Source organism: Poecilia latipinna, unplaced genomic scaffold, assembly GCF_001443285.1.
Source record: "Poecilia latipinna isolate Pla-1442-1.1 unplaced genomic scaffold, P_latipinna-1.0 Scaffold0, whole genome shotgun sequence".
Taxonomy (NCBI): domain Eukaryota; kingdom Metazoa; phylum Chordata; class Actinopteri; order Cyprinodontiformes; family Poeciliidae; genus Poecilia; species Poecilia latipinna.
In genome coordinates, this window is record NW_015112616.1 from 421,560 (window position 1) to 444,952 (window position 23,393).

The 23,393-nt window shown below is 41.9% G+C and overlaps 3 protein-coding genes and 1 long non-coding RNA gene across 5 annotated transcripts; 2 read left to right on the forward strand and 2 right to left on the reverse strand.

The window, feature by feature from the left end:
* Positions 1-2,004: 2,004 nt before the first annotated feature.
* On the reverse strand, positions 2,005-3,507 carry map1lc3cl (microtubule-associated protein 1 light chain 3 gamma, like). The gene is made up of 4 exons (XM_015018421.1): positions 3,450-3,507; positions 3,284-3,341; positions 3,089-3,193; positions 2,005-2,785 (listed from the first exon to the last, which is right to left on the reverse strand). Exons 1-4 carry the CDS (start codon positions 3,505-3,507, stop codon positions 2,596-2,598), a joined length of 411 nt encoding a protein of 136 aa, XP_014873907.1. The 3' UTR covers positions 2,005-2,595.
* LOC106937602 (uncharacterized) lies at positions 2,723-3,896 on the forward strand. Its single transcript, XR_001422477.1, has 3 exons — positions 2,723-2,814; positions 3,473-3,640; positions 3,723-3,896. It is a non-coding gene; the product is annotated as an uncharacterized LOC106937602 (long non-coding RNA).
* A 969-nt stretch (positions 3,897-4,865) lies between these two features.
* On the forward strand, positions 4,866-19,268 carry LOC106963108 (nuclear pore complex protein DDB_G0274915). The gene is made up of 4 exons (XM_015058226.1): positions 4,866-5,915; positions 13,478-13,697; positions 14,070-14,318; positions 15,080-19,268. The coding sequence occupies exons 1-4, from the start codon at positions 5,676-5,678 to the stop codon at positions 17,587-17,589; spliced, it is 3,219 nt and encodes a 1,072-aa protein (XP_014913712.1). The 5' UTR covers positions 4,866-5,675; the 3' UTR covers positions 17,590-19,268.
* A 283-nt stretch (positions 19,269-19,551) lies between these two features.
* On the reverse strand, positions 19,552-23,211 carry ttc9c (tetratricopeptide repeat domain 9C). 2 transcript variants are annotated; one of them, XM_015017292.1, is made up of 4 exons: positions 23,025-23,211; positions 21,852-22,206; positions 21,568-21,750; positions 19,552-20,329 (listed from the first exon to the last, which is right to left on the reverse strand). In XM_015017292.1, the coding sequence occupies exons 2-4, from the start codon at positions 22,183-22,185 to the stop codon at positions 20,172-20,174; spliced, it is 675 nt and encodes a 224-aa protein (XP_014872778.1). In that variant the 5' UTR covers positions 22,186-22,206; positions 23,025-23,211; the 3' UTR covers positions 19,552-20,171. The 2 variants fall into 2 exon arrangements, with proteins under 2 accessions (XP_014872778.1, XP_014872033.1); XM_015016547.1 differs by having other exon boundaries at positions 22,949-23,201.
* Positions 23,212-23,393: the final 182 nt, after the last annotated feature.

The following is a 23,393-nucleotide window of genomic DNA, read 5'->3' on the forward strand; positions in this document are numbered from 1 at the left end:
TGTAATTGTTACAGCAGTGTTATTGTGACTATTGATTTTAACCTTGCTGGAGGAACAAACTAAAATAAATTAATTTTGAAATGCAGAGTGGTATTTAAGTGAACTTTCTGAAAGTAATGAGCTGATAAAACTAAATTTACAGCAAACAAGTTAAATTTGTCATGTAAGAAGTTTTCCTACTTTGCTTCCAATGATCCTTAAAACTCAATGGTATGTTACTGCATTTCAGGCAGTCATCTTTTCTTCTATAAGAAACGAAATTGTTTATTTTCGTCTTTTGTTTGTCTAATATTGTATAAAAAAAAGATCCAGTGATAAAATGAAAAATCTGCAAGTATGCAATTTTTTTTATCCAATATTTGACAAGTCCTCAGAATAATCAATAGAATAATCAATTCCTAAAATAATCTTTAGTTGGGTGTACAGACCCAACTTAAATTCAAATTAATTCCCAAAGATGAATCAAATATCCAGAATAATGCAACAAAGCTAATGATTGTTACAACTCTATGGGCCATTTAAATGGATATTATTTATATTTGAGCCTGTATGGATAGTTTTGATATGACATAGAGAAAATCTGCTAAGCATAAGAAACATGAATTATTCGTTTTGTGATTTGAATAAAGCAAAGCTCAAATGCATCATCAAGAGCTCCTCTGGCAGGAAGCTGCTGGAATGGACACTGGAGTGTGAAATGACGGGCAGCACGACTACACATCTGTGTGTTTTTTTCTGTCCATCGTGTGTTTTCATTATGCTACAGTATATCAGTATATTTACAATGTTTCCTTTTTCCTGCCGTCTTCCATCGGAGCAACACAGTCTCCCCTTCCTGTTCACAGAGCTCTTCTCTCTGTGCTGCCATCTACACTCCTGTCACTCAGCGTGTCTCCGTCCTCTGGCTCGTCTTAGCGTCGTCCACGCCCCTCTGTCCCACTGACCCCAGCCGTGGGGGGGGACTGGGTCGGCCTTATGTAACAGAATCATGCGGTGGGAGCGCCGCTCCTCAGAGCCAGGTGAGGAATGAAGCACCTGCGTGTGTGAGAACCGATCATCTCATTAATGCGCGTCGCCCATGGCAACCGTGCTGAATTTAGTACCGGATGATTAATGATCATGTCTGTTTGTTTTTTACGCTTGAGGCTCTGATCAGATTTTGGTAGCTTCTCTTGGGGAGCTCAAAGTTTCTAGCTACATTATTGGTTTGAATAGAACATCTAAAATTAGAAATAACTGCGAAATTCAGCGATTAGTCATGTATTTTAGTCATTGGATCACGTATTAAAGCTGGAAAAGTTTTACTCAAATAAATATTTATTACGGTGACTATTAAGTCTTTTCATACCACTATTTGTTTGGGAACTGAGGTTATACATGAGTTGTTTCCAAACACTTTGATTTCATGTCAGAACAGATCACATATTATTTTCTTATGTAATGGTTGTAAAAACAAGCTTTTCTCTGAAAAATATATATGCAGCTCTGTAAAAAATGAAGAGCCCACTGCACTGAACTCCATTGAAACCCTCCTGGTTCTCCCACTGATGTCTGAACTCTACGAGTTAAAACATTTGAATTGTTGTTTCTAAATGAATATGAACTTGTTTTCTTTGTATTATTTGAAAGCACTGCATCGTTTTTGTCATTTTGACCATTTTCTGCAAATAAATACAAGATTTTTGCTTGGAGTTTTGTAGACATGTTGTCAGTAGTTCACAGAATAAAAGAACAATGTTCATTTTACCCAAATGTATACCTATAAAAAGGAAAGCAGGGAAACTGATAAGATTAAGTGGACTCTTTTAATTTTTTTCCAGAGCTGTATATATAGCCACCAACCTGATTTTCTCTCTTCTTAGGATAAATGCAGTGAACCTGAGTGAAGTCAACCTGCTGGAGCCTGAAACAAACACAGCTACAAAATCAGGTGTCATGTCAATTTCAACAAGCCCAGCAACAAATGTGGCAGTGAGGATACAAAACAACGAGACAGACAGTCAGTAGGATGAAATAGGAATATATTTTTGGTGCTTTGGACCCAGAACACATCAGAGTAGCACAAACAGACACCTAAAAGCGCTTCTGTGTTTAATAATGAGTCTGAGGGAGGGATTCACATTCTTTGAGGGAAGCTGAGGAAGTATATATTTTTTTTAATAAAAAGGGAATAGAGAGAAGAAATAAGTGCTCAGACGGCAGACAGTTTGGTGGTTTTAGATGAATTCATAATGAGCTGACGTTGCAACAATGTGGAAAATACAAGAACACACATTTCTAAGCTTTCAACAGAAAGAAAAAAAAACATTACAAAGTACAATAATTTTATATAATTTGAACATGGGTAAAAAAAAAAGAATGCAAGGGAGAATTTTCAATTAAAAACAAAATGTTTGTCTACATTATGTAAGTTTTTGTTGGAGTCTTCATCATGTTGTCCTCTAATGTCAACGAAGTTTGAGACAAAGTCTTTGAAAGAGTTTATTGAGGTAGGCAGGTGTGAAGTCTGGAGCAGCAGTGCTGGATTTTAAAAATGTGTCTCATTTGGCTCAGTTAGTCCCTTTTTGATTTCAGTTCATTCGGTTAAAATCTGCCTCAGTGAGGCGGCTCGTCTGCTGACCGAGGCGCTCCGAACGCCTCCTGGGAGGCGTAGGTGATGTACAGGAAGCCGTCAGCGTCTCTGAAGCGGGAGTAGATGTCCCCCATGCTGGAGGACATGGAGGACATGCTCCGCTCTGCCACCAGGAGGAACAGAGTCTGGGTCCCGTCCAGAGCGATCTTATTCCTGAGGGAAAAGAGACAGAAAGGTCAGCGGTAAAGGAGAGCTGTTATACTTACATTTAGGTCTAAACTGCTTCTAAAACCAGCCTAAGCACTTAAAAAGCCCACCTTGCTGTGTTTTGGTAATAATTTAAGGTTTTTTGGTGTCTGGAAAATGAGCCATTTTGAAAACTTCATCACCATCTACAATAACTCTTTAATTAAATAGGTTACAACAACATTTATTTCCCTTTATATCAATAAAGTAGTTTTGAATTTCAGTGTCATCCTACAGGCACTGCACCGTTACCTAGCAACGAAGGTTTACCTGAGAAGGCAGAGGAACTGACCCAACGTTAGCTCAAAGGGAACCAGAAACTTAGTTTTGTCCAGCAGTGGGAGGGTTTTCTTTTTACGTAACGTGTAAAAAATCCCCCAGAAAAAAAAAAAAAAAAAAAAATACAACTAATAGTTAGAAAGAACCTCCCAAAAAACATGAGTTTTGTGTGGAAAATTTCAACTCACAGGCAGCTTGTTGGGGAATTTAGACCGAATATTGCACACTTCATCTTTTCTCGTCGCTAAATACAAATGAGAAAGATAATTTTACACAATTTAAACCAACATTGAAGCAGCATGTGCAGAGTTTGGCGTTTTGAACCAATGCAACAGAACTAAAAGAGTCTTACCGAGGCACTTCCTCTGCTTGAAGGGCGTCATCTCCATGGATTTCTCAAAAGGAGCCATGTTTGCTCGTCGTTTGGGACGGTTTTGGAAAGTCCAATGGTTGGAAGTAAGCGAACTTCAGCGAGCTGCAGAGACCGCCGAGGTTTTATAACCACAGAGCAGGGAGGAGTCCAAAGACGAGGTCCTTGTCCTGGTGGGTGAGGACGCTGGAGACTCACACTGTCCTGCAACGGAGCATTTTCACATCAGCGTGAGACTTGAAAACAGCTTTTCAGGCACACAAGAAGAAGAGCATAATTAAGGCAGCCCGATCAGATGACTGAAGAAACTTCCTGAACAACCAGAAAAACCTCCCGAGGCCATCCTGAAGCTGAGAACTCTCGACCTTTTAACCTCTGCAAGTCCATTTTTAAAATGATGTGCATGTAAAAATCTGAAAGTGTAGCATCTATTCATATTCAGCTGTCCTGATCTGATACTTTGTAGAAGCAGCTTTTGGTAAATTTCATGCCTCTTTTTTTAAAGTAGCTGAGCTAAATCAGAGAAGATGTAGAGGTCAAAGATTCTCACTGGGATTTAATATCTTTACTTAAGAGACTAAGCTGCAACATTTTCCATCACATAAAGATTAACTTGTGTGTTTTCATTTAGTGTATGATTTTTATTTTAGAGAGACAAAAGTAATTTGAAAGGACACAGAGCTCCAATCAGATGGTCTGTCGTGGTGAAACACCGCCCTCTGCTGGTTGAAATTGCGAACAAGGTTAATTGCGATTTGCACTCGGGAACTTTGCCAAAATTTGTCCAACTGTTCTCCAACTGACCACTAGGGGTCAGCAGTGCATGGGAATAATGATATTCCCAGTAACTGGGATAATAAATGTACCTGCTGTCTAAACACGAACCGCTTTTGGATTCACTTTTATCATGGTTGGCATTCGATGTGTGAATTAAGGCAACTTTCTCAGCAACACAAACTCAAAACCGTCAGATTAAAATACTCACAACTTTTATCATTATTATTAATTAACAGTTGAACTAATGAATTTAAAGTGATGCTTTTCCACTGATGTGGTCAGTGGGTGGATTGAGCAAAATTATCGGTAATATTGAAGTTCAGATCAATAACTTTAGTTTCAGATTCCATCTTGAGATTTTATAGTTTCTCGTCTCTATTTTTAAATAAATGTTTCGATTTGCTTTCAAATGATTTTTTTTTTTTTACACTTTGTTTGTTTAGGGACACAAATCCTGTTAATATGTCATTTAAGTATTTTATAGACACCTGTAAACTTCATCTAAATTTTGTCTGAGGTTTGAACAAAACAACTCAGAGGAAAAACCGCACAAACACCTAAAGGTCAGAAGTTTTATATCAAATTAAAACAAAAAAACGTTTAGAAGTCAGCATTGATACCAAACATATCAGCCATGTTTTGGTATCGCATTATGCCAAAATATGCAGGATGGCGCGCCTCTAATCAGGGCAAACAAATGCATGCCACACTTTTCAGAAAATGTAAAATTTTCTTTTGACTTCACGGCATATATGCACGTTGTGTTTTTCATTAAACAGTCTTTAAAGTTTGTTTGTTTTTTTATTTAATTGAGAGAGACTGAAACGCGTGTTATTCAGCCAGGTATAGAGAGTACAATTCTCACTAGACTCCACCTCTGAGGGGAGGTATAGTCAAATCATTAGTATGTAATATTAAATGAATTAACAAAGATATTCTCCAAACAGCTTACTCTGTTGTTACTTGTGGTCAAATTCCTGCATCTATAGTCGGACATGCGGGGAGGTTTCTGTGCGTCCATTCGAAAATCCCGTCCGTCCAATCCGTACGCAGGTCCGGACCAGTGGCTCCTCCTCTCCGCCGCCAGCTCCCACATGTATCTCCCCTCTCCGTCTGTTGCATTGTCTCATTGGGGACGCAGCGCACGGAGTCCAGCGGGCTGATAGGGACACCGGAGGATGTCAAAGGAAAGTCGAGCCCGGGACCGATGTGAGGAATGAGTTGCTGAGGGTTTGGACTGATTGGTTCCAGTTTGGCTGCAGTCAGGGTGAGAGCTGCCTGAAGCTGTGCGGCTCTGCGCAGATGGCAGGGCTGCATTTCAGTCAATTAAAGCTATGTTAGTATCGTTCGTCCGGAGTTGCGTGGCTCTACCCGGAGCTGCACCGTAAATCCCGGTCCGAAGCCTCATTTCTGCCGCCGCCGTCTCCCAGGATGGCCGCACGCCGCGGCTGCGTAAACTCGCTCTGGTCGGGCACCGAGCGGGTCCGCATCGGAGAGCGCCTCAAAGCGACGCTGGCGGGGGTTCTGGAGCTGGAGGTGCTCCGGCGCAAACACCTGGAGATGGTGGACGCCGCGCTGAGGGAGCGGGCGCCCGGGGAGCCGCGGGCGGAGGAGGCGGAGAGCGCCGCGTCGGATACCGAGCGTGGCTCTGCGACATCCCGCAGGCAACAGGTCAGTCAGTGCGTCTGTCAGCTCGTAGCCCGGGTAGCGACATGACGGGGTTATTAAATATGAATGCGAGTTGGCGGTGATCTGCCAAGGAGCCGGTCCCTCTGCGGCTCAGTGGGCGGATTTTAGGCTGCGCCTGGAGCTCAACGGAGCCGCTTGAGTGAGACCGAGCCAAAGCTCATCCGAGCATGGAGGCTGGTTATTAGATTGAGTGGCGGTCACATGGAGCAAATGTCATTTAGGTCGGGGGAACCAGAACCAGCTTCAAGGTCGAGAGCAGACCCTGCTGGTCCATCTCGACTCTAAAGGTCACTTTAACATCCTGTCTGAATCTAAAGAGGCTAGAAAAAGGACTGATCCATCACTCAGCAGTTTTCAGATCATTGGAGCTTTATGGCTAAACTGATTTTAAACATAAAGTTCTTTGCAATAAAAGAACAGAGATGATTTCACTGGAATTTTTTCAAAACAAAGTGATGCGTAACTGTGAAGTGATGAAAAAACGGCACAGATTGCATAAAAATCTTGAACGTGTGCAGCCCCTCTGAGTCAATTCACTGCCAGCTTTTTGGGTTTTGTCTCTACCAGCTTTGCACAAGTAAAAACTGAAAATGCTGCTTTTTTTTCCTAATGCAAAATTACTTGATATTGGAAGGAAAGCATCACCAGCACTGCCTAAGGTTTAACACCCTGATCCAGCACACCTGAACCAAATGTCTGAATCCCGTCATCAGCATAACATTCAGCTCTGCAGAGACGAGCCATTCATTTGATTTTGAGAAAGGATGCATCTACAGTCGCTTTCTAGGAATCAACCAGGACCTCTGTGTTCGTTCTGCTGGAAGGTGAATTTCCGCTTTGCTCTCAGGTCTTTTGAAACTTCTAACAGGTCTTTTTCCAGGACCTTAGAGGGATTGCGTGTTCAGGTGTTAGTTTTCTTTCTAAATGACTTTCTATGTTGCTTGGCATCATGAAGATGCTGTTTTGTTCTATAAAAACCTCCAAAGCCTTTACAGAACAGCTGGATTCATCCTGAGATTAAATCACACACAGACGGATTCAGAAGTTGGCTGCAGTACAGAGGACAAATGCGAGCCACACTTTTCAGGGGTTTTGTTTGTAAAAATGTTGAAAACAATGTTTTGTTTTGAAAAACAATATCATTTTCCGTGAACTTCATAGTTTTGCTCTGTTTTCTTGTTGCATAAAAATGTTAAATTGTTTCCCTTTTCCTCCAAACCTCGGCCTGGAATAAATGCTGCTGTTTTCGTGTTGAGAATGAGGACAATGTAGGACAGGAATCTGTCCATGGATCAGTAAATTATTACAGACATCAATTTAGCTGATGACGGAAAGATGATGGTGGATTTTTGCAGGAAAACCTCCAGTTAAAAATACGGAGACGTAGTCTGTAAAATGTTAAAAAAAATTTGACTTTTGGTTGATTTCTTGATGCCATCGCAAACATCTCATTTTTAATCTAAAATAAAAAATAAGTAGGTATTCAAAGGTACAATATGCTGAATCACAATATCAGATTGCAGCCACAAAGCTTTGGTAGATATCTGTTAAGTTATTTCTGTGTGCCGTGTGTTCGTGCTCTGCAGTTGGATGGACTTTCGCTGCCCTGTTTGCCCACACTTGACACAGATTTATTAACGTTAAAGGTCATGGAGAGCGATGAGAACCTCATGATAACAGAAAAGATAGAGATAAGTGAGAAACATGGGATATTTGCAACAGATATCCTCAGCAGTAATATCACATTTGCATATTTTACTCATATTTTGTAGCTGAAAGGAAATTATTGATGCTTGGCTTTAGAAAATGCATTTTTATGTTTTTTTTTAATCAGTAAGAGCTTTTTAAAAGTAACTTCTACTGGATTTACTGTATGGTTATAAAATGCTGTTGCCTTTTTTTGTTTTGTGATTTTCTTCTTTTAAAAATGGATGACTTGGCAAAAACAGGAATACATCGATTTATGTTTGTTCTGAGTTCACCGTGTTGGACAGAAAGCGTATCGCTGCGCTGCTTTGGAGGAAAAACCTCTGGATTGTTTCCAGCAATCGATTAATTCCCAGGACAAAAATCCAAACATTTCTTTTTTTTTTTTTTTAGCTGCAGCTTAGGCAGATTAATCAGTAATAAATTCACTTTTTCCTTTTCTCGCTTTGGGAACTTCCTGTTCTGCAAAGTGGCCGAGTTCTGTGAAAAGATCTCCATGCAGGAATATTCCTGTTCACGACAAAATTCACCGTGAGGGCCGTCGTCTTTGTGGCTGAACCTCAGAGAGGATACAATTAGACAGCAGTGGATGTGGTGGATCAGTTCGTCATGGATTATCTCCGGATTATCTCTGGATCTGACAAAGCAATGACATTACAGCGCCGCTCCGTGTTTGCAGGTTTCTCTTTTTAGATATGGAATCAGCCACCGGTGGCTACAATAAATACCATCTCGCCGTTACTCTGAGCATCTGATACTTCATCACGGTCACTTTGAACAAACTGTTATTACACCGTGAGTCGCATTAGTCAGCAGCCTGCAGAATACTGATACATATAAACACGAGATCTCCTCTGCAGAGCGCTGCTTGTGGCCGCAACGGTACGATAAAGTCGCATCTCGAAGCTTGATTTCTGAACAGTGCGAGGTCTGAGAGTGGGCATCTGGATGGAAGCTCGTCTCCTTCTGTGCAGCCTTCCTCGCCACCCACCAGCCAACATCTTCTCCGTGGTTCCCCCTCCCTCCCCGCCTGTGGTGCGGAGGGATCCTGCGGGGAGGCCGGGCAGCAGCTCTCATTCTCACCTCCGAAGGGGGAGCTGCTGGCCGGGCAGAGCGGCCTGGCTCTCTGCCCTTTGCCCCCGTCAGGCCCTTTCCTTACATCTATGCAACGTTTGCATAAACGGGAATAAAAACAGTTGTAATTGTTGCAAGGGAGGACCATAATTAGGTGAAAAGAAATTACAGAGAAAAAGGAAGATTTAAAGTGCAGCGGTGGCAGATTTGTCTCTGTCATTTACTATATGTTGTAATCTGTGGGTTTGGTTTTCAAAAGAATCTTATTTACTCCAGGGTTTTGGTCTGAGATAGATCTTCCAGAAGAATAACTTTGTTCCAAAACAACGCTGGCTGAAGGAAGGAAATGTGCGCTTTGTCACTGAAACATGCTTCTTCTTATCTTTTGACTTTTTCTCACTTGATAGCAGCTTGAAGCAGCTCTTCTCGTCTTTGAAATGGGTGTCAAGGCCGAGTTGGAATCCTCATTGTTGCTTTTCTGTGTGCAAAAATAAGCGTTCCCTCCGAAGATAAAACAGAGAGATGAAGGGAACACGCTGCAGAGTCTCTCTTAATTTGCATTGGATGAAAAGGGGATGCGTCCACCTATAATAAATTCACTCATTTTAAAGGGTAAATCTTAAATCTAGAAGCAGAAAACCTAAAAATAAAAATCAACCAAAATATAAAAGGCATACAGACTGAAAATAAACTTGCAGGAAGCATCTCTCTGTAAAACACAATAAACACATATATGATGATATAGGGCAGCAGAGTAAATCTACCTTTTTGTTGTAAACACAAAAAACAATTTGTTTTTCTTTTCTGAAGGAAATATGTCAAATGGATGTGTGGCTCTGAGATTCCAAAGGTTAAAGGTCAATACTGATGTTTTCCCCCCGTTGCTGGAGGAGAATTGGGTTAGATTTCTGAAAGTGAGAAGGACGAACTTTTCCTTTAAAGCAGTCTCTCTTCTGGAAACACTTTTTGTTTCTGTATGTCTAAAAGAAATGAGACCTTGAAGTTAAATTGCAAAGCTAATGTGGCAACAAAAATCTTGCATGAACTGCAGGCTTTGTTTGTGAGCATAAAGTTTCTCAAAACAGAAAATGAATAATTTCCTACGGTTTTAAGATTTGAAAACATTTGTTGCCATCCATATCTTTTATTATTAAGTGAAGCTGTAACTACTGTCTAGAAATGCTCTTTATTTTTACCCACAATAATGAGTTTTTCACCTATGGTCCTCTGACTATGATGGTAAAAAAGCAAACAAATATGAGACAAACACACAGACATGAGACTGGACTAAACAGAAAAAGACAACGAAACATTACTGCCTAGAAAATAGAGACAATACCATAAAAATAAGCAATACAACACAACAGATACAGTTTCTTTAGTGTTGACAGGAGTTTAAATCAGCAAGCCATTCTTTCAGTAGTTTACAAAAGCCTTATAAATGAATCAATTTCTTTCCTGAGCACATCTCACTGCCAGGCCGACTGAGTAAAAGCTACTGAAGCCAGTTTTAACCTGACTTCATCCTCCGTGCTGGATAAATCAGCATATAATCTTCATAATAATTACACTGATGTGTTTCGCTATTCTGACCTCACTGCCTTGTTTTTGCTTGCGTTTATTAATTTTCTTTAACATATTTCTTGACTTTGCACGCAGAAATTATTGTGAATTATTAGCGTTGCACTTTGTTGGGAAAAATGCACACAAATCGTGTTAATATCTTATTAAAGTATCTCTAGCCAGGTATTTTCCTCAGGTTTTCAAGAGTTTATAGCATTTTCTTTTTTATATATATAATATGAGTGAAATTGGAGCAAATGATTTTAATGTTCAACATTTAATCAAGACAATAAACCAGTTATAGGGATAATTGCGGGATAAAGCCCCATCTCACAATTATGCTTCTATTGAGGGTTTTGTGTCCTAAAACAAGGAATTGGAGAGCGTCCCCTTACATGGGAGGGACGTTACTCTGACTTGTGGAGTGAGACGTCTTTTGTCTCTCATTTTTTTTTGCCTCTGGGGGTTTTTGGAAGGGAGTCTCTGCAGCTAACAGAGCAGCTCTGAAACGTTGATCCTTGCAGGTTCCCCATCTGCAGCCTGAACGCAGAAACGCGGCGTGGGCCGCCTTTATATTCCAATCTGACATTAATAATGCATGAAACAATAAATAACACGCTGCATGGAAGTTACAACAAGAAAAAAAAAAGGCTCTCCGCCCTGCGACAGCATCATCATCATCATCGTTGTGATCACTCTTCTTCAGGCTGTGCCGCTGGTGACGTCACGCACCTGTTAGGAGGAGGTGAATTGCATGTGCAGCTGCGTTATTGTCCAATCGACCCGCGCATTTTCTGCAAATTGCTCCAACGGGGAGCTGAGCTCCTCCCTCACATGGAGCAATATCATATTACAGAGCTGAGCGCTGACCTCCTATCCCTCTGCTGTCTTATAATCTGATCACTGTGTAAGACTATAGGCCTACCCCATAATGTGCAAAGCATTATGATGTCAGGGTGGTTTTTGTGCAGATGCTAATGGGTTCTTTTGCTGAAACTTGGGTTAAAGCAACCCAGAACGCAGGCTCAGATGTGCGTTCATGGCTCGGATGGGAGGGAGCGCGCGGATCCAGGTTCAGGATAAGGGAAATATTTCGGGCCTGCGTGTTGTGCGGCTCCGAGTCTGTGTGGGAGGCGAAGCGAGCAAGAGTTGGAGAGCCGTAGCTATGGTGAGTCGGGGGCAGCGGGCTCTGAGGATATTAGAGAAGTGGGTGAGATGGTGGCGGCAGCGGCGGGGATTATTTGTCGAAGGGAGCGTGGGGGGGAGGTGGGGCTCCTTCAAGATGCCCTTCTCTCCTCGCCCGGCAACCGCTTCTTCCCTCCCTCCCTCCGTCCGTCCCTCCTCTGTCTTCACTCACTCAGTGACTCACTCTGCTATTTCTCTTTTTGTTTTTTTCATGTCTCTCGCACTCGTTTTGGTCACCCACGAGAAACGTAAAGAGCTGTTAGCAAAGTGATAAGAGGAGAGGGGGGTAAACCTGAGCTGGATCAGAGGCTGACATTCTTTCACCCACTTTTCCCCGTCCATCCCCTCCTCCTTCCCTTCTGCCGGCTCTGACTGCTCTTTGTTACATCATCTGTCCTCTCCCATTATCTGCTGAAACCCCCCCACACACCCACACCCGCCCCTCGTCTCCTGTCACCCCAGCAGTGAGTCACTACCTGTATTGTTTCCTCAGTAACCACTCACAGTGTTGCTCTTGTTTGGGCTCGATCGGACTCATCCCGCCGCTCCTGCCTGGTCTCCTGGAGGGCCGGGTCGGGGATTTGGAGGGTGAGGGGGTTTACTCTAGTGAGCTATTACTAATCTGGTAAATGGAGGCACTTTGCTAACCTGACAGCTGTTATTCCTGCTTGTTCTGCTCAGAGTGGAGTGACCTCATCGGAGACATGGTCCTACACGTCTCTTCTCACAGATCTGTGCGTCTCTGAACCGTATCGACATGCAAAGTGAGCTCATTAAATAGTTGAGGAGGGTTTCGGTTTGTTTTCTGGTAAAGTCTCAAAAGATAAAGCAGAAATTAGTCAGTTTCAGTTTTGTCTTTATTTACTGAAGTTTCTCAGGGTGATCGTTATATTTTCTACTCCTGATGGCGCTCCAATTGTTTCCAAATAGTCCTACTTAATTCAAATTGGGTTTTTTTTTTGTCTGTAGTGGTCAATAATTTTCTTTTTCAGCGTATTTTATTGTAATTTCACATAGTTGACGCACAACAAATATAAAATATGAAGTAAAGGGAAAACTGTACATGGCTTCCAGTTTCTTTTTTTCCTCTTTTACAAATTATATGAAATTGGTAAAAGATTTCAGATCATTTTTTTATCTGAAAAAACAAAAAAGATCAGAAAATTAAAATATATATATATTCATGCAATGTCAACATCAACTTCTGGCTGCATCCCCTCAGCATGATGCTGTCACCTCTGTGTTTTACAGTGAAGATGGTGTGTTAGATTTCCATAATACGTAATGTTTGCTGGTCAAAATAAAACAGTTTTGCTGACCAGAGTTCTTCCTTTCACGTGTTTGCTCTTTCTAAAACTGTTTCAGGGACTCATACATTTGCAAGGCACTATGTTATTTAATCCTGCTGATTTTTATTTGTTGTACTGTGTGAAAAGCTGATTTCGTATTTCTCTAGAGACGAGGCTCTTAATGTGTGTGTAAAAAGCTGCCTGACATCTAAATGTAGGGGCATGTTTGAACCAGTTTTCATGGGAAGATGACACATCCAATTATCTTGGATGCTGATAGGGAGCACTATAAAGAGTACAGCCAGCTGCATGTGAACACTAATTTAATTGAGAGTGTTTCTTCTTTAGCACCAAGTCTCCGCTCTGACTTGCACAGTGGCCCTTTAAAATTTTAAAACATTTTAAAGCTTTTTCTGGTGCCTAAATGGGTCAAAAGGAATTGAAAAGTGAATTTTATTTAAAGTTAAACTGCTTTTTGTTGGGTGTACGTTTGTACTAAAAACTTCCTCAGGTCTCACACTTCTTTCTTCAGCTTCCTGAGCACAAGTTGCAATATATGTTGTCATGGTTCAGATCAGAAAATGAGGGCAAAAGCAGGAGAAAAAAAAGTTTCAAAACGCCTGAACAACTATTGATTAGGACCACTTTAAAAGATTACAAGACAGCCTGGCTCCTTCGAAGCAACTAATCTCATTTTGTTTTGTTTTTTTTGTTGTTTTTTTTCAGGCTGCCTTCCCCTCAAACACAATGGGGTCCGGCTGTCAGAGCAGTCCAGAGGAGTGTCTCTGTAATTCGGGGGATGTGACCGTCCAGTCCTCATCTGGCAGGGGGAGTAACTCCCGGTGGTCCACTCTCTCCTGGGACGCCTCCTCAGATATCCTCTCCCCTCCGACCCCGGACTCCAGCAGCGTGGTTCACCTGGACAGCGACTCCAGACCCAGTTCAGGTAAATACACACCCAAAACACACACCCCGTCGGACGCAGAAGTGGGAGATAATGACCAACGATTTGTCACCTTCTGGTATAAGTGAGAGATTTCCCATTAAACATTAACCACAATCTTTCTTTAGGTTTATTTACTTGAACTCTGGGTGACTTGGCCCTGACTTGTTCAGTTTCTACTTTTTTTTTTTTTACTGTCTTTGTCAAACTGTTTAAAAAGTCATAAACACTGGCACTCTCTTACACTTCTTAGTTAAGCAGTCAGTGCACACCCTTCTGCTGGAATTTTAATAATGTTTCGGTATCTAGAGGTGATGCATTTTTAACTAAAAATTAAACCTACGCTGGTAAAAACGGCCTTTTTCTATTTTTAAGGTTTCTACTCTGTAAGTGGGAGCTCTCTGTCGGACTCCAGCTACTCCGTGTCCAGTGAAGCTGCCCATGTTGCACCGGTGACCCCTGCCAGACCCCCAAAGTCGTGGGAACAAGTTCCTGCTTCTGCTGACAACACTGACACCCTGTGGTCAGAAGGTGTAGTGCAGCTGCAGCAGCCTGCGACGGACGGCAGCCCAGAGGAAACCGAACCAGCAGAGGATCCGACTGCACCTGCTCCAGATGATCCAGGTGAACTTTTACATGGTCTTGCAAAAGTATCCATGGTCCTTGGCCTTTTTATGTGATAGGCAAACACAAAGTAGTGTAGTAATCGATTATTCTACTGATTATTTCCACTGTTAATCAATAAACGTGACAAAAAAAAATGGACACTTTTTTTTTATTTAACCACTTAAGACTTTCCATACAAATTAATAACTCAGATACTTTTTAAATAATAAAATAAACATATTATTGTTTAAAATACAATAAAGTATTTTTTTAGGGTATGCTTGATCATTTATAGCAAATGATACATCTGCAGCTAAAATGTTTTGGCTCAATTACTCAGTGTGTTGTTCTTTCAGCAAATGAGATGTTTTAGTTTGTATTCTCCAGTTAACAATTAATCAGTTACTAAATTGGATTCGTCACGATTAATCCGATTAATCGTTTCAGCCATAATTGTAATGTTTGAAGACTCTCCCACCTGTTCTCTAGCAAACCTCAGGCTTTCACAGAAAATAGATTTGTCTTTTGCTAGCTAAGAGGCTTCTGAGGTGAGTTGTTGCACTGACGTTTTTTAGGGGTATCAGAGGAAAGTAGGGTAAATTTTTCTGTCACTACATTAATTCTCAACTTTATGTTGGTCCATCACATAAAATCTCAATCTACATTGAAGTCTGTTTTAATGTAATAGTTATTGCAAGCTTATATCTGCTACAACCTGGATGATTTAACTGAAAACTATAAAACTGTATTTATTCATGTTTTTCTTCTTGTCTTTACAGCTGTTCAGGAGATTGATGCCTCTGGTCTCAGCTTTCTGTCTGACCTTTGCACGGTGGTCGGTGACTCCCTGGTTTCCTTCATCATCCCCCTTCTAAATCCCTCTTCATCCCCCTCCTCTGTGCAGCTGAAGCCCCAGTTGGACCCCTGCTACTGCACAGACCTGGTGTCTCGTCGAACCAAAGAGGTCTACTCATATCCAAGCCCGCTGCACGCCGTTGCTCTCCAGAGCCCCCTCTTTACCTCCCTGAACCAAGAACAATCATCCTCCACAACTTCTGAAGGAGTCCAGGACGATGAGACGGCAGAAGAGAACCCTAACACTGCCCCTCTCCTGCCTCAGCAGCCTCCCACTCCGGCCTCTGTCACCCACCTAGAGCAGTACATCGCTCGGCTGGCTTGCCAGTACCACCAGCGGGTGAACTCCTCCACTTCCGATCTCACGTCACCTGCTGCTCCTGCTCCAATCCCGCAGAGAGGTCCTTGTACTCCTGGAAAAAGTCACGGCTCCACCCAATCTCTATCTGCCTTTGAGAGCCGCAATACACCCTCCACCCAGCCGGGTGGAAGCGCCATTCCTTGCAAGTCCCTGCTGGGAAACTCGGCCAGAGTCAGCCTCAGCGCTATGGGGAAAAAGGCCACCAGGAATTCAATCAACCTGGGTAATCTCCCTTCAGCGACCGGAGAAGATTTAAGCATCAATCTGCATCTCAACCTCAACTTGAACCTAGCTCCAGGGTTGAACTCTAACCGCGGACCCGCCGACACAGGCAACAACAGCAGCAGTGGAGCCATAAACAGTGATGTAAACATGACTTCGGCTGCGTCTTGCAAGACTCTGTCATCTGCCACTCCCACCCCAGGAATCAGGTCTCGTTCTCGGATCTCAACTTGTCCGAGCAGTCTGAGCCACCGCAGTTCCCTGGAGGTCCCGCAGAGCTCGGGAGCCACTCCCGGGTTTGGGTCGTCTTCCTTCTGTCGCTCGTTGGATTGGAGCACCGGCGCGCCGCCTGAGGTGGGACAGCCAGTTTTTGTGTCAAACACGGGATCGGCTCCTGGATCTCAGCGCAGCAGCTTGATCCAAGAGTCCTGCTCCAGTCCCAAGCTGAGCGAAGACTCCCCCATGGTGGGGGAGATCTCGCGCCTCTCGGGTCTGTCTCGGGCCGTGGTGGTGGGACTGATGGAGCAAGGCGTGGAGCTGGATATCGACTGCTTCCAAACGGATCCTGCGGGTGCGGTGAGGAGCCACAGTAAAACTCACCTGACTCCACAGAGGGATCCATTGCTCGACTACGGCAGGCTGATGGAAACCACCCCACAGCGGCCGATCCAGCTCTCCCTCAGTGTCACCCACTCCCCCCAGTCTCAGTCCAGCCTCACCCCTCCTCTCTCACACTCCAACAGTCCCATTCACCCATACCAGTCCATCCACATCCCTCCCCCGCCTCAGTATTCCTCACAATGCCACTACCAGCACATCCCTTCTCCGTCTGATCTTCCCTCCTCCACAGCCTCCTCCCCAGCTTCACACCCCACCCCAAGGGCTCGCTCTCCTCCTCGCCCCCTCAAGCCATCACCAATGGGGGCCACCCCGCTCTCGGTTTTCCGACGGGATTCCCCTTTCCAGTGCTCCCTGCCACACAACAACCGAACCTCGTCTTGGGAGCAAGGAGGACTCCAACCAAGAGGTGGCTCGCTCCGACATAGTGGGGGAGGAGGTGAGGGTGGGGGGAGGTGGAAGAAGGTGGAGAGAGACGGGCTCTACAGGGGGAAACACGCCTCCCATAAGCTGGTTAGGGCCGCTACTGTGAGCAGCTACGCCAGGAGAGAGGACTACAGCTCCGTTTGGGCTGAGGAGGCGCCCCACACACCCAGGAAGTCCTCCAGCAAACTATGGAGGGGCTTTGAGGGACGATTGTGGAGGAAAGAGTCTGAGACCGAGAAGGAGGAGATGGACAGAGCCGAGTATGGATATGGCTGGAGCAGGGGGAACATCGGAAGCTGGAGGAGGGAGCACCGACGACCCAAGGGATCTTCCGACAGGAAGCCAAAGGTTGATCACTCCCCCGTCTTCTCCAGGTCGAGAGGGAAGGATGACGGGGAGAGGCGCAGCTCCAGCCTCCGGCTCTCCAGGAGGGCTCTGTTCAGGAGTGAGTCGCAGGGTCTGCTGGTGCCTCGGAGCCACAGGGAGGAGCTGGCGAAGAGGGGCCACTGGGTCTCCTCCTTCGACGTGGCGCAGGGCGGCACAAGCAGAGACGAAGGCGTCAGACTGCTGAGAGCTACGGAGGAGCACAAACGGCTGTCCTCCACTGCCAGCCTCTTCAACCTGTCTCGCTCCCAGAGCCTGGAGGGCAGCTGCCAGTCGCTCTCGTCTCTGTCCTCGCCGTCGTTTTCCCCTTCCCCTCCTCCACGGCTGCCGCTGCAGCGCTCTCGGTCACTGAGGGATCTGGGGAGGAAGGTGTTCGGCTCCATGAGGTCTCTTAGTCTCAAACGAAAGCCATCCAAGAAGTGACACTTGTACAGCCAACAAACCTCATGTTACATTCAAAACACCGTTTGTGCTTAGTATTATATCTGATGTAAAGGAAGTGCCATCTAGCTTTGTTTGTTAATTATTCAGATCTCTGATGCTGCCTTTAGGATCTACATGAAAGATCCTCTCTGGCACATAGTCTTTCCAACTTGCCATTACAATATCTTCATTCCTTCTACTAATAATCTGGTAAATTTGAACCATATTGCCACTTCTGATATCCTCACAAACTAAAGGAAAAAGCGACAAAATGCTAATGGGTTACTTTGTAGCTGCGTTTCCATTATAAATGTTCGAGAATGTCAAAAAAACACAATCTCTTTCTTATTTATTCCACTAAATAAGAAAGGCAATTAAAATCACACATGGATAAGTTTGTTCACATAAGTCATTAAAAAACCTCCCGCACCTTGATCATCCAACCACTTCCTCTTCTTCTTCTTCTTCTTCGTGGTTTGCACCGGTGGCAACATCCGGTTTTTGATCATGTGACTTGTGTGACGCAAATAAGCTATCTAGTTCAGTTTTGTGAGATAAACCATTTTAGATACAACCAAAAAAAAAAACAAAAAAAACACCATATCGTAGCGGCAAAACTTATCAACAAATGAGTTTGTTCGAAATTGACGTGTTTCCATTAAGCAAATTTATTTTTAAAATGTCAAATTGCACAATTATATGGTAAACGAAAACAGCTTGTGTTTTGGATCAGTAAACTTATTTGTTGGGACTCCTGGTAACGGTGAGTAAAATTTATTGCAGCAGCACAATTTCACACCAAACATTTAAATTTAATATATTTATTGGAGAAGAAAGATGCATATTTGTCCGGCTATTTTAGGCAGTTGATACAGATCGACTTCGTTTTAAAATTGAACAAATGTTTGGACAAATGTATGTATTTTAATGGGGAACATTAGTAACAACACAAAGATTATATATCACAATTTTTGCTTTCTATTTAGTAATTTTTCAGTGACTTTAACTCCAAAGCATACCTGGCTTCACCCAAACCTGCATTTAGTTGATTTGACTAAATAAAACAAAAGTTTCCCAAATCTTTTCCTTTTTGCTGAGAACAGTTCAGAAAGTAAAAGTCAGTGAAACTACCAAAGATATTTGGAAACTTAATGGCTTTCCTTTAATAAAACAAACCCATAAAACTATTCTTATGTTTTCATTCTAATAATTTTCACAAAAATATTGCAAGATTAAGTTGTTGAGCCGGTAAAATAAATAAAAAAATTCACAAAACATTTTGTGTTTATGATTTAGAAAAATAGGTGATGCATTTGCATTAAGAGGCTCTTAGAACATTTGATCAGCATAAAATAAAAATTAGTACAAAATGATATATGCTTAAATTTAATTGATTTTTAGGGAAACCAACAAATGTACTGGCACTGATTTTAACAAACCTTTAAGTTTCAAACTGTAAACTTCTGTCTAAAAGTAATATTGTTTAAATTCAGAGATGATTTACAAAAAGTACCATAAGTTAACCTAATTACTTAAAAAAGTAAATCACATTAAATAATTTTTTTCTTATCTTTTAGAATAGAACTGTGCTACTGCAATAAAAATATTAATGCATCTTCGCCCAGATTTGTCTGAATAACCAATTCATGTTTGTGAATACTGACCAAATAACTTTTTTTTTTTTTTTTTTTTTAAAACAATGCAATGGAGGAAATACCCAATATTTTAAATATGTGTTTTTACTGGAGCGTTTTGATGTTTCAACAAAATCAGATGAAAAAAAATCAACTCTGGGAAGCTTTTGTGGTTCAGTTTTATCATTCTGAATATTAACTCTACTAGCTATAAAAAGCTTAGTTGCATAATACCCCAACTCCCCTGTAACCATGAGAATGAATGTGTGCACACATACTCCCCGCTCTGCATGCTGCTCTGTGACTCGTTCAGTGATAATAGCTGTTGTGAGGATGTGATATTCTTTAATAATTGGCAATACAGCCTCTGAAGTACAATCACATTGGCCAGATGATGACCAAACCCAAGCAAATACTCTTTAACTTGATATTTTGCTCAGGACTTTGAAATGAATATTGAATTATTAAAATAATGAAGAGTTGTATGAGAATAATTTGTGGCATATGAGAAATAAAATAAGCTGATAAATGATGTGTGTCTAAAATATGTGCATTTTATTTAAAGAGACAAACTAGATTTTTAAATAAAATAAAAAATTCTGGAAAACTCAAAAACCAACATTCCTATTACTGAAGAGACAATCATAGAGGCCTTTTGGTAGTGCATAAAGAGTCACTTTGACGTTCATGAGCACAGATTACTTGACTTTCTTCATTTTCATGTTGCTAGGAAACTAACTCTTCTGTCCTCTTCTTTCTATTTTCAGCCGTGACATGTTTACTGTCCTGCTCGTTGCTTCCCAGCGGTCTGTAATCTGCCGAAACCTTAACATTCCTATTTCTCCTTCAAACTCAAAAACCTGTCAGCATTACTTTTCAACAAGTGTGTATTTTCCTCTCAGGTGGTCCTGTCTGAGGTTGAGGTTTCGTTTGGCACACTGAGTCCGTCTAAACTCCGTCACCGGCTCTGTTTGGGGGGTTAACCCTCTCCGCTGTGCCGTCCTTTGAGCTGGAGGAGAACATGCCCTGATACATGGCTCTCTCTTTCTGCAGCTCCCGGTTTAGCTTCTCCTCTGCCCTCTGCAGGTGCTTCCTCACATTAGCATCTGTGGGAGAAAATAAAAGCAGTTTCAGCATGCTCTACGTTATCCCACAAGACAAAATTAGACCAAACATCCGGTGAAATCAAATCAGTCAAAACAATGATTGAATTCAAACCATGATTTTTTTTTATTACTGTAATTTTTTTTTATTTAAATTAAGTGTGTAAATTACTTGTATTTTTTAATTTATAGTCGAGGAAAAGTATTTGCTTGAATTTCTTTACATTGCTATCTGTAACACAACATGAATTTCAGGCATTTTATAGGAATTTAATGTTCAAAACCAACACAAACTAGCACATAAATATGAAGGCGAAGGAAAAACATACATTGGCTACAACACTGACATTGCTTCTCATCTTTAGTTAAATAACCCACAATCCTTTGCTGCATCACTATCACATGACCAGACTCCAGAGACACAAACAGCAACAAGATGGAAATAAAGATTGGTTGTTTATAGCAGCCATGTTATTGGCTGATTCCAATCTTAACGCCACTATGCATCTCTAAAAAACTTGTGAAAAAGTTTGAGGGCTACGAATACTTTTGAAGAGCACTGGATATAACACCTTACTGGCTTTCGACTGCAACTAAAAAAAATCCCTTTCTTGGATAAGGTCAGCTTTTAGTTTACTTTCATCAGAAGAAATAAGACAAAAAACTAGCAAGCATTAATCTGATCGAATTTTAATTCCTCCAGTTTGGTTCGAGTATGAAAATATACCCTTTATGGCTAAAAATTCTAAGTTGATAGAACTGTTTACTTGTAAGGTTTAAGATGGTAAATATAAGATAGAGCAAGCATTTTAAACCAGTACTTTTATTTGGCATTGGTTAATGAGGTGAAGTCATGACTAAACTTCCACTACATAGAGTTAAAAGCTAAAGAATCAGGTTAATTATTTTATTTCTGTGGCCATTCTCTCTTGTCCTCATTGAAGTATTTTTATTCTCTTCACATCTACCCAGTCTCTCAATGAAATTAGCTTTTTGTTTTAGTGAATGGATCTTAGATTTTCTTTATTTAAGCCGGAGCTTTTTTTTGTGTATTAGTAAGCATTACGTCTGCATGCTTTATTAATTTTAATGCAGTCATGTAATAGAGAAAACCCTGTTTAGTGTCTCTTGTGTCATCCTAACCCACTCTAAAGTGCTGATTTTTATCGATAACTGATCATTCATCAGATATAGTTCTAAAGCTGCTGTGGTTGAATGTCCCACCATGACTCCATTCCTACCATTTGGTTGCTCTTTGCAGACCTGGGTGAGGTATTGTTTGGCTGTCTGTGCGTCTCCCATCTCCAGAGTGGCCACCCCCGCCCGGTACAGCGCCTTGACGTTTCCTGGCTGCCACTGCAGCACCCGCAGGCTGTACTCCAGGACCCGAGTGGAATCCACCTTCTGTTTCTGCAGCAAACAGGCTAAAAGACACAAAAGGGCTTCAAATATACATCCACCTCTCCAGCTGAAACGCTGAACCTGGAGCAGCTACTGGCTTTATTTAGTCCTGATGTTTATATACCAGCTAGGTTGTTGTAGCAGTCAACTTGTATGTTTCTAAGTAAAGCCTCCTGTTCCAGTGAGAGAGGAGGTTTCTCAGGTCCAAACCCTTTCACTGGTGCCATCACAGTGGAGTCGAGGCCTCGGAGCACCAGCAGGGCGCGGTGGTAATGACCAATGGCAGAGCGAATGTTTTTCTGCTTGTAGAAAGCATTTCCTTTGGTTTTGAACTGGAATGCTTCTTCCAGCAAAACCGAAACGGGCTTGGCAGAAGTCTCCCTGTGTCCAGCAGGACCCGCTTCTGCTGCCACTGCCCCCTCCACATCAGGATTATCATCTGCTCCAAAAGCCTCCATCTCTGCTGTGCTGCTGGTCAGCTGTGAGAGGAGGAGGAGAAATGTGATTAATCACTTTCTGTAAAGAGAAATAGACAATCATTAAACTAAAGTTTTATTTTATTTCTTTTTGTCACCAATAATATTGTGTGATCATAGCACTTAGTTTAAAGAAAAAAATAAATAAATCTTATCACTCCTCTATAATATACTCTTATTGTTCTGCCCAATCAAGATACAGTCAATACATACAAAATGTATCAAAGGAAAAGAAAAACAATACTGTAAACTAAAGTGAAAATAAGTCACCTTTAAACATTCCTTCCCGTCTTTTTGGGTAAAAATCTATCACTGCATTAATTCATGACACCTTAACCGCAATTAAAACATACCCACTCCCAATCTGGGAAGTGCACTGCACCAGTTAATTCCAATAGCATAATATTGGTATTGAATCATGATAACGTAAAAAGGAAACAGTAAAAATGTAATTCAAGCAGAATGCATATGTACACGTGAGAGAGACAGACACAGAGAGAACAAGAGAGAGAGAGAGAGTGTGTGTGTGTGTGTGTGTGAACAAATCGTCCGTTTAGGTTCCTTTAATCATTTCAATCCGGGTTATTTTCCCCGTAACCAGTAAAAGAAAACCTTAACGGATTTTAACAGTTTGCTGTTACAGCTGAGTTAGTGTTCACATGCTAGCTTCGGCTCCTCAAACCCTATCTCCAAGAGTATTTATATTTTAATAGACTGGGGAGTAACATCAATTGAATCGTCTTACCTTGTTGTGATAATTAAAATGCAAAGAAAAACTTATTTCTATAAAATGACAAACATATCTCAGCTCGCCAGTCTACCTATTTTTGCTTCCGGCTCTTCTTCTTCTTCTTTTTCTTCTGGACTCTGGCACTACAGGTAATCGTGATGCTGCCCTCTAGTGTTCGTTGTCCACATTTTATGTCATTTGAGTTTTAGTGGTAATGTTCAGGAAATAATAATTCTAAAGATATGAGAAAGTATCTCACACTAAAAGTCAGAATTTACACACTAGACTGTGGTTGAAATTGGATTCCATACTTATTGATTCTCTTTCATGTACTGATATAAAATTTGATACAAGTTGGGTTATATAATTTTTCATATGAATATATAAACCAATTGTACACACACACACACACACACACACACACACACACACACACACACACACACACACACACACACAC

Bases quoted from the DNA above. Each gene is read 5' to 3' on its own strand.
- LOC106963108 (XM_015058226.1), top strand. From the start codon at position 5,676: ATGGCCGCACGCCGCGGCTGCGTAAACTCGCTCTGGTCGGGCACCGAG. The intron at 5,916-13,477 runs GTCAGTCAGTGC...GTTTTTTTTCAG, and splicing joins CGACATCCCGCAGGCAACAG to GCTGCCTTCCCCTCAAACAC. The intron at 14,319-15,079 runs GTGAACTTTTAC...TTGTCTTTACAG, and splicing joins ACCTGCTCCAGATGATCCAG to CTGTTCAGGAGATTGATGCC.
- map1lc3cl (XM_015018421.1), bottom strand. From the start codon at position 3,507: ATGGCTCCTTTTGAGAAATCCATGGAGATGACGCCCTTCAAGCAGAGG. The intron at 3,194-3,283 runs GAGTTGAAATTT...TTTTTTCTGGGG, and splicing joins TTCCCCAACAAGCTGCCTGT to GATTTTTTACACGTTACGTA. The intron at 2,786-3,088 runs GTAAACCTTCGT...CTTTTCCCTCAG, and splicing joins CAGTTCCTCTGCCTTCTCAG to GAATAAGATCGCTCTGGACG.
- ttc9c (XM_015017292.1), bottom strand. From the start codon at position 22,185: ATGGAGGCTTTTGGAGCAGATGATAATCCTGATGTGGAGGGGGCAGTG. The intron at 21,751-21,851 runs GTATATAAACAT...TGTGTCTTTTAG, and splicing joins CTGCTACAACAACCTAGCTG to CCTGTTTGCTGCAGAAACAG. The intron at 20,330-21,567 runs GTAGGAATGGAG...TTTCTCCCACAG, and splicing joins CTGCAAAGAGCAACCAAATG to ATGCTAATGTGAGGAAGCAC.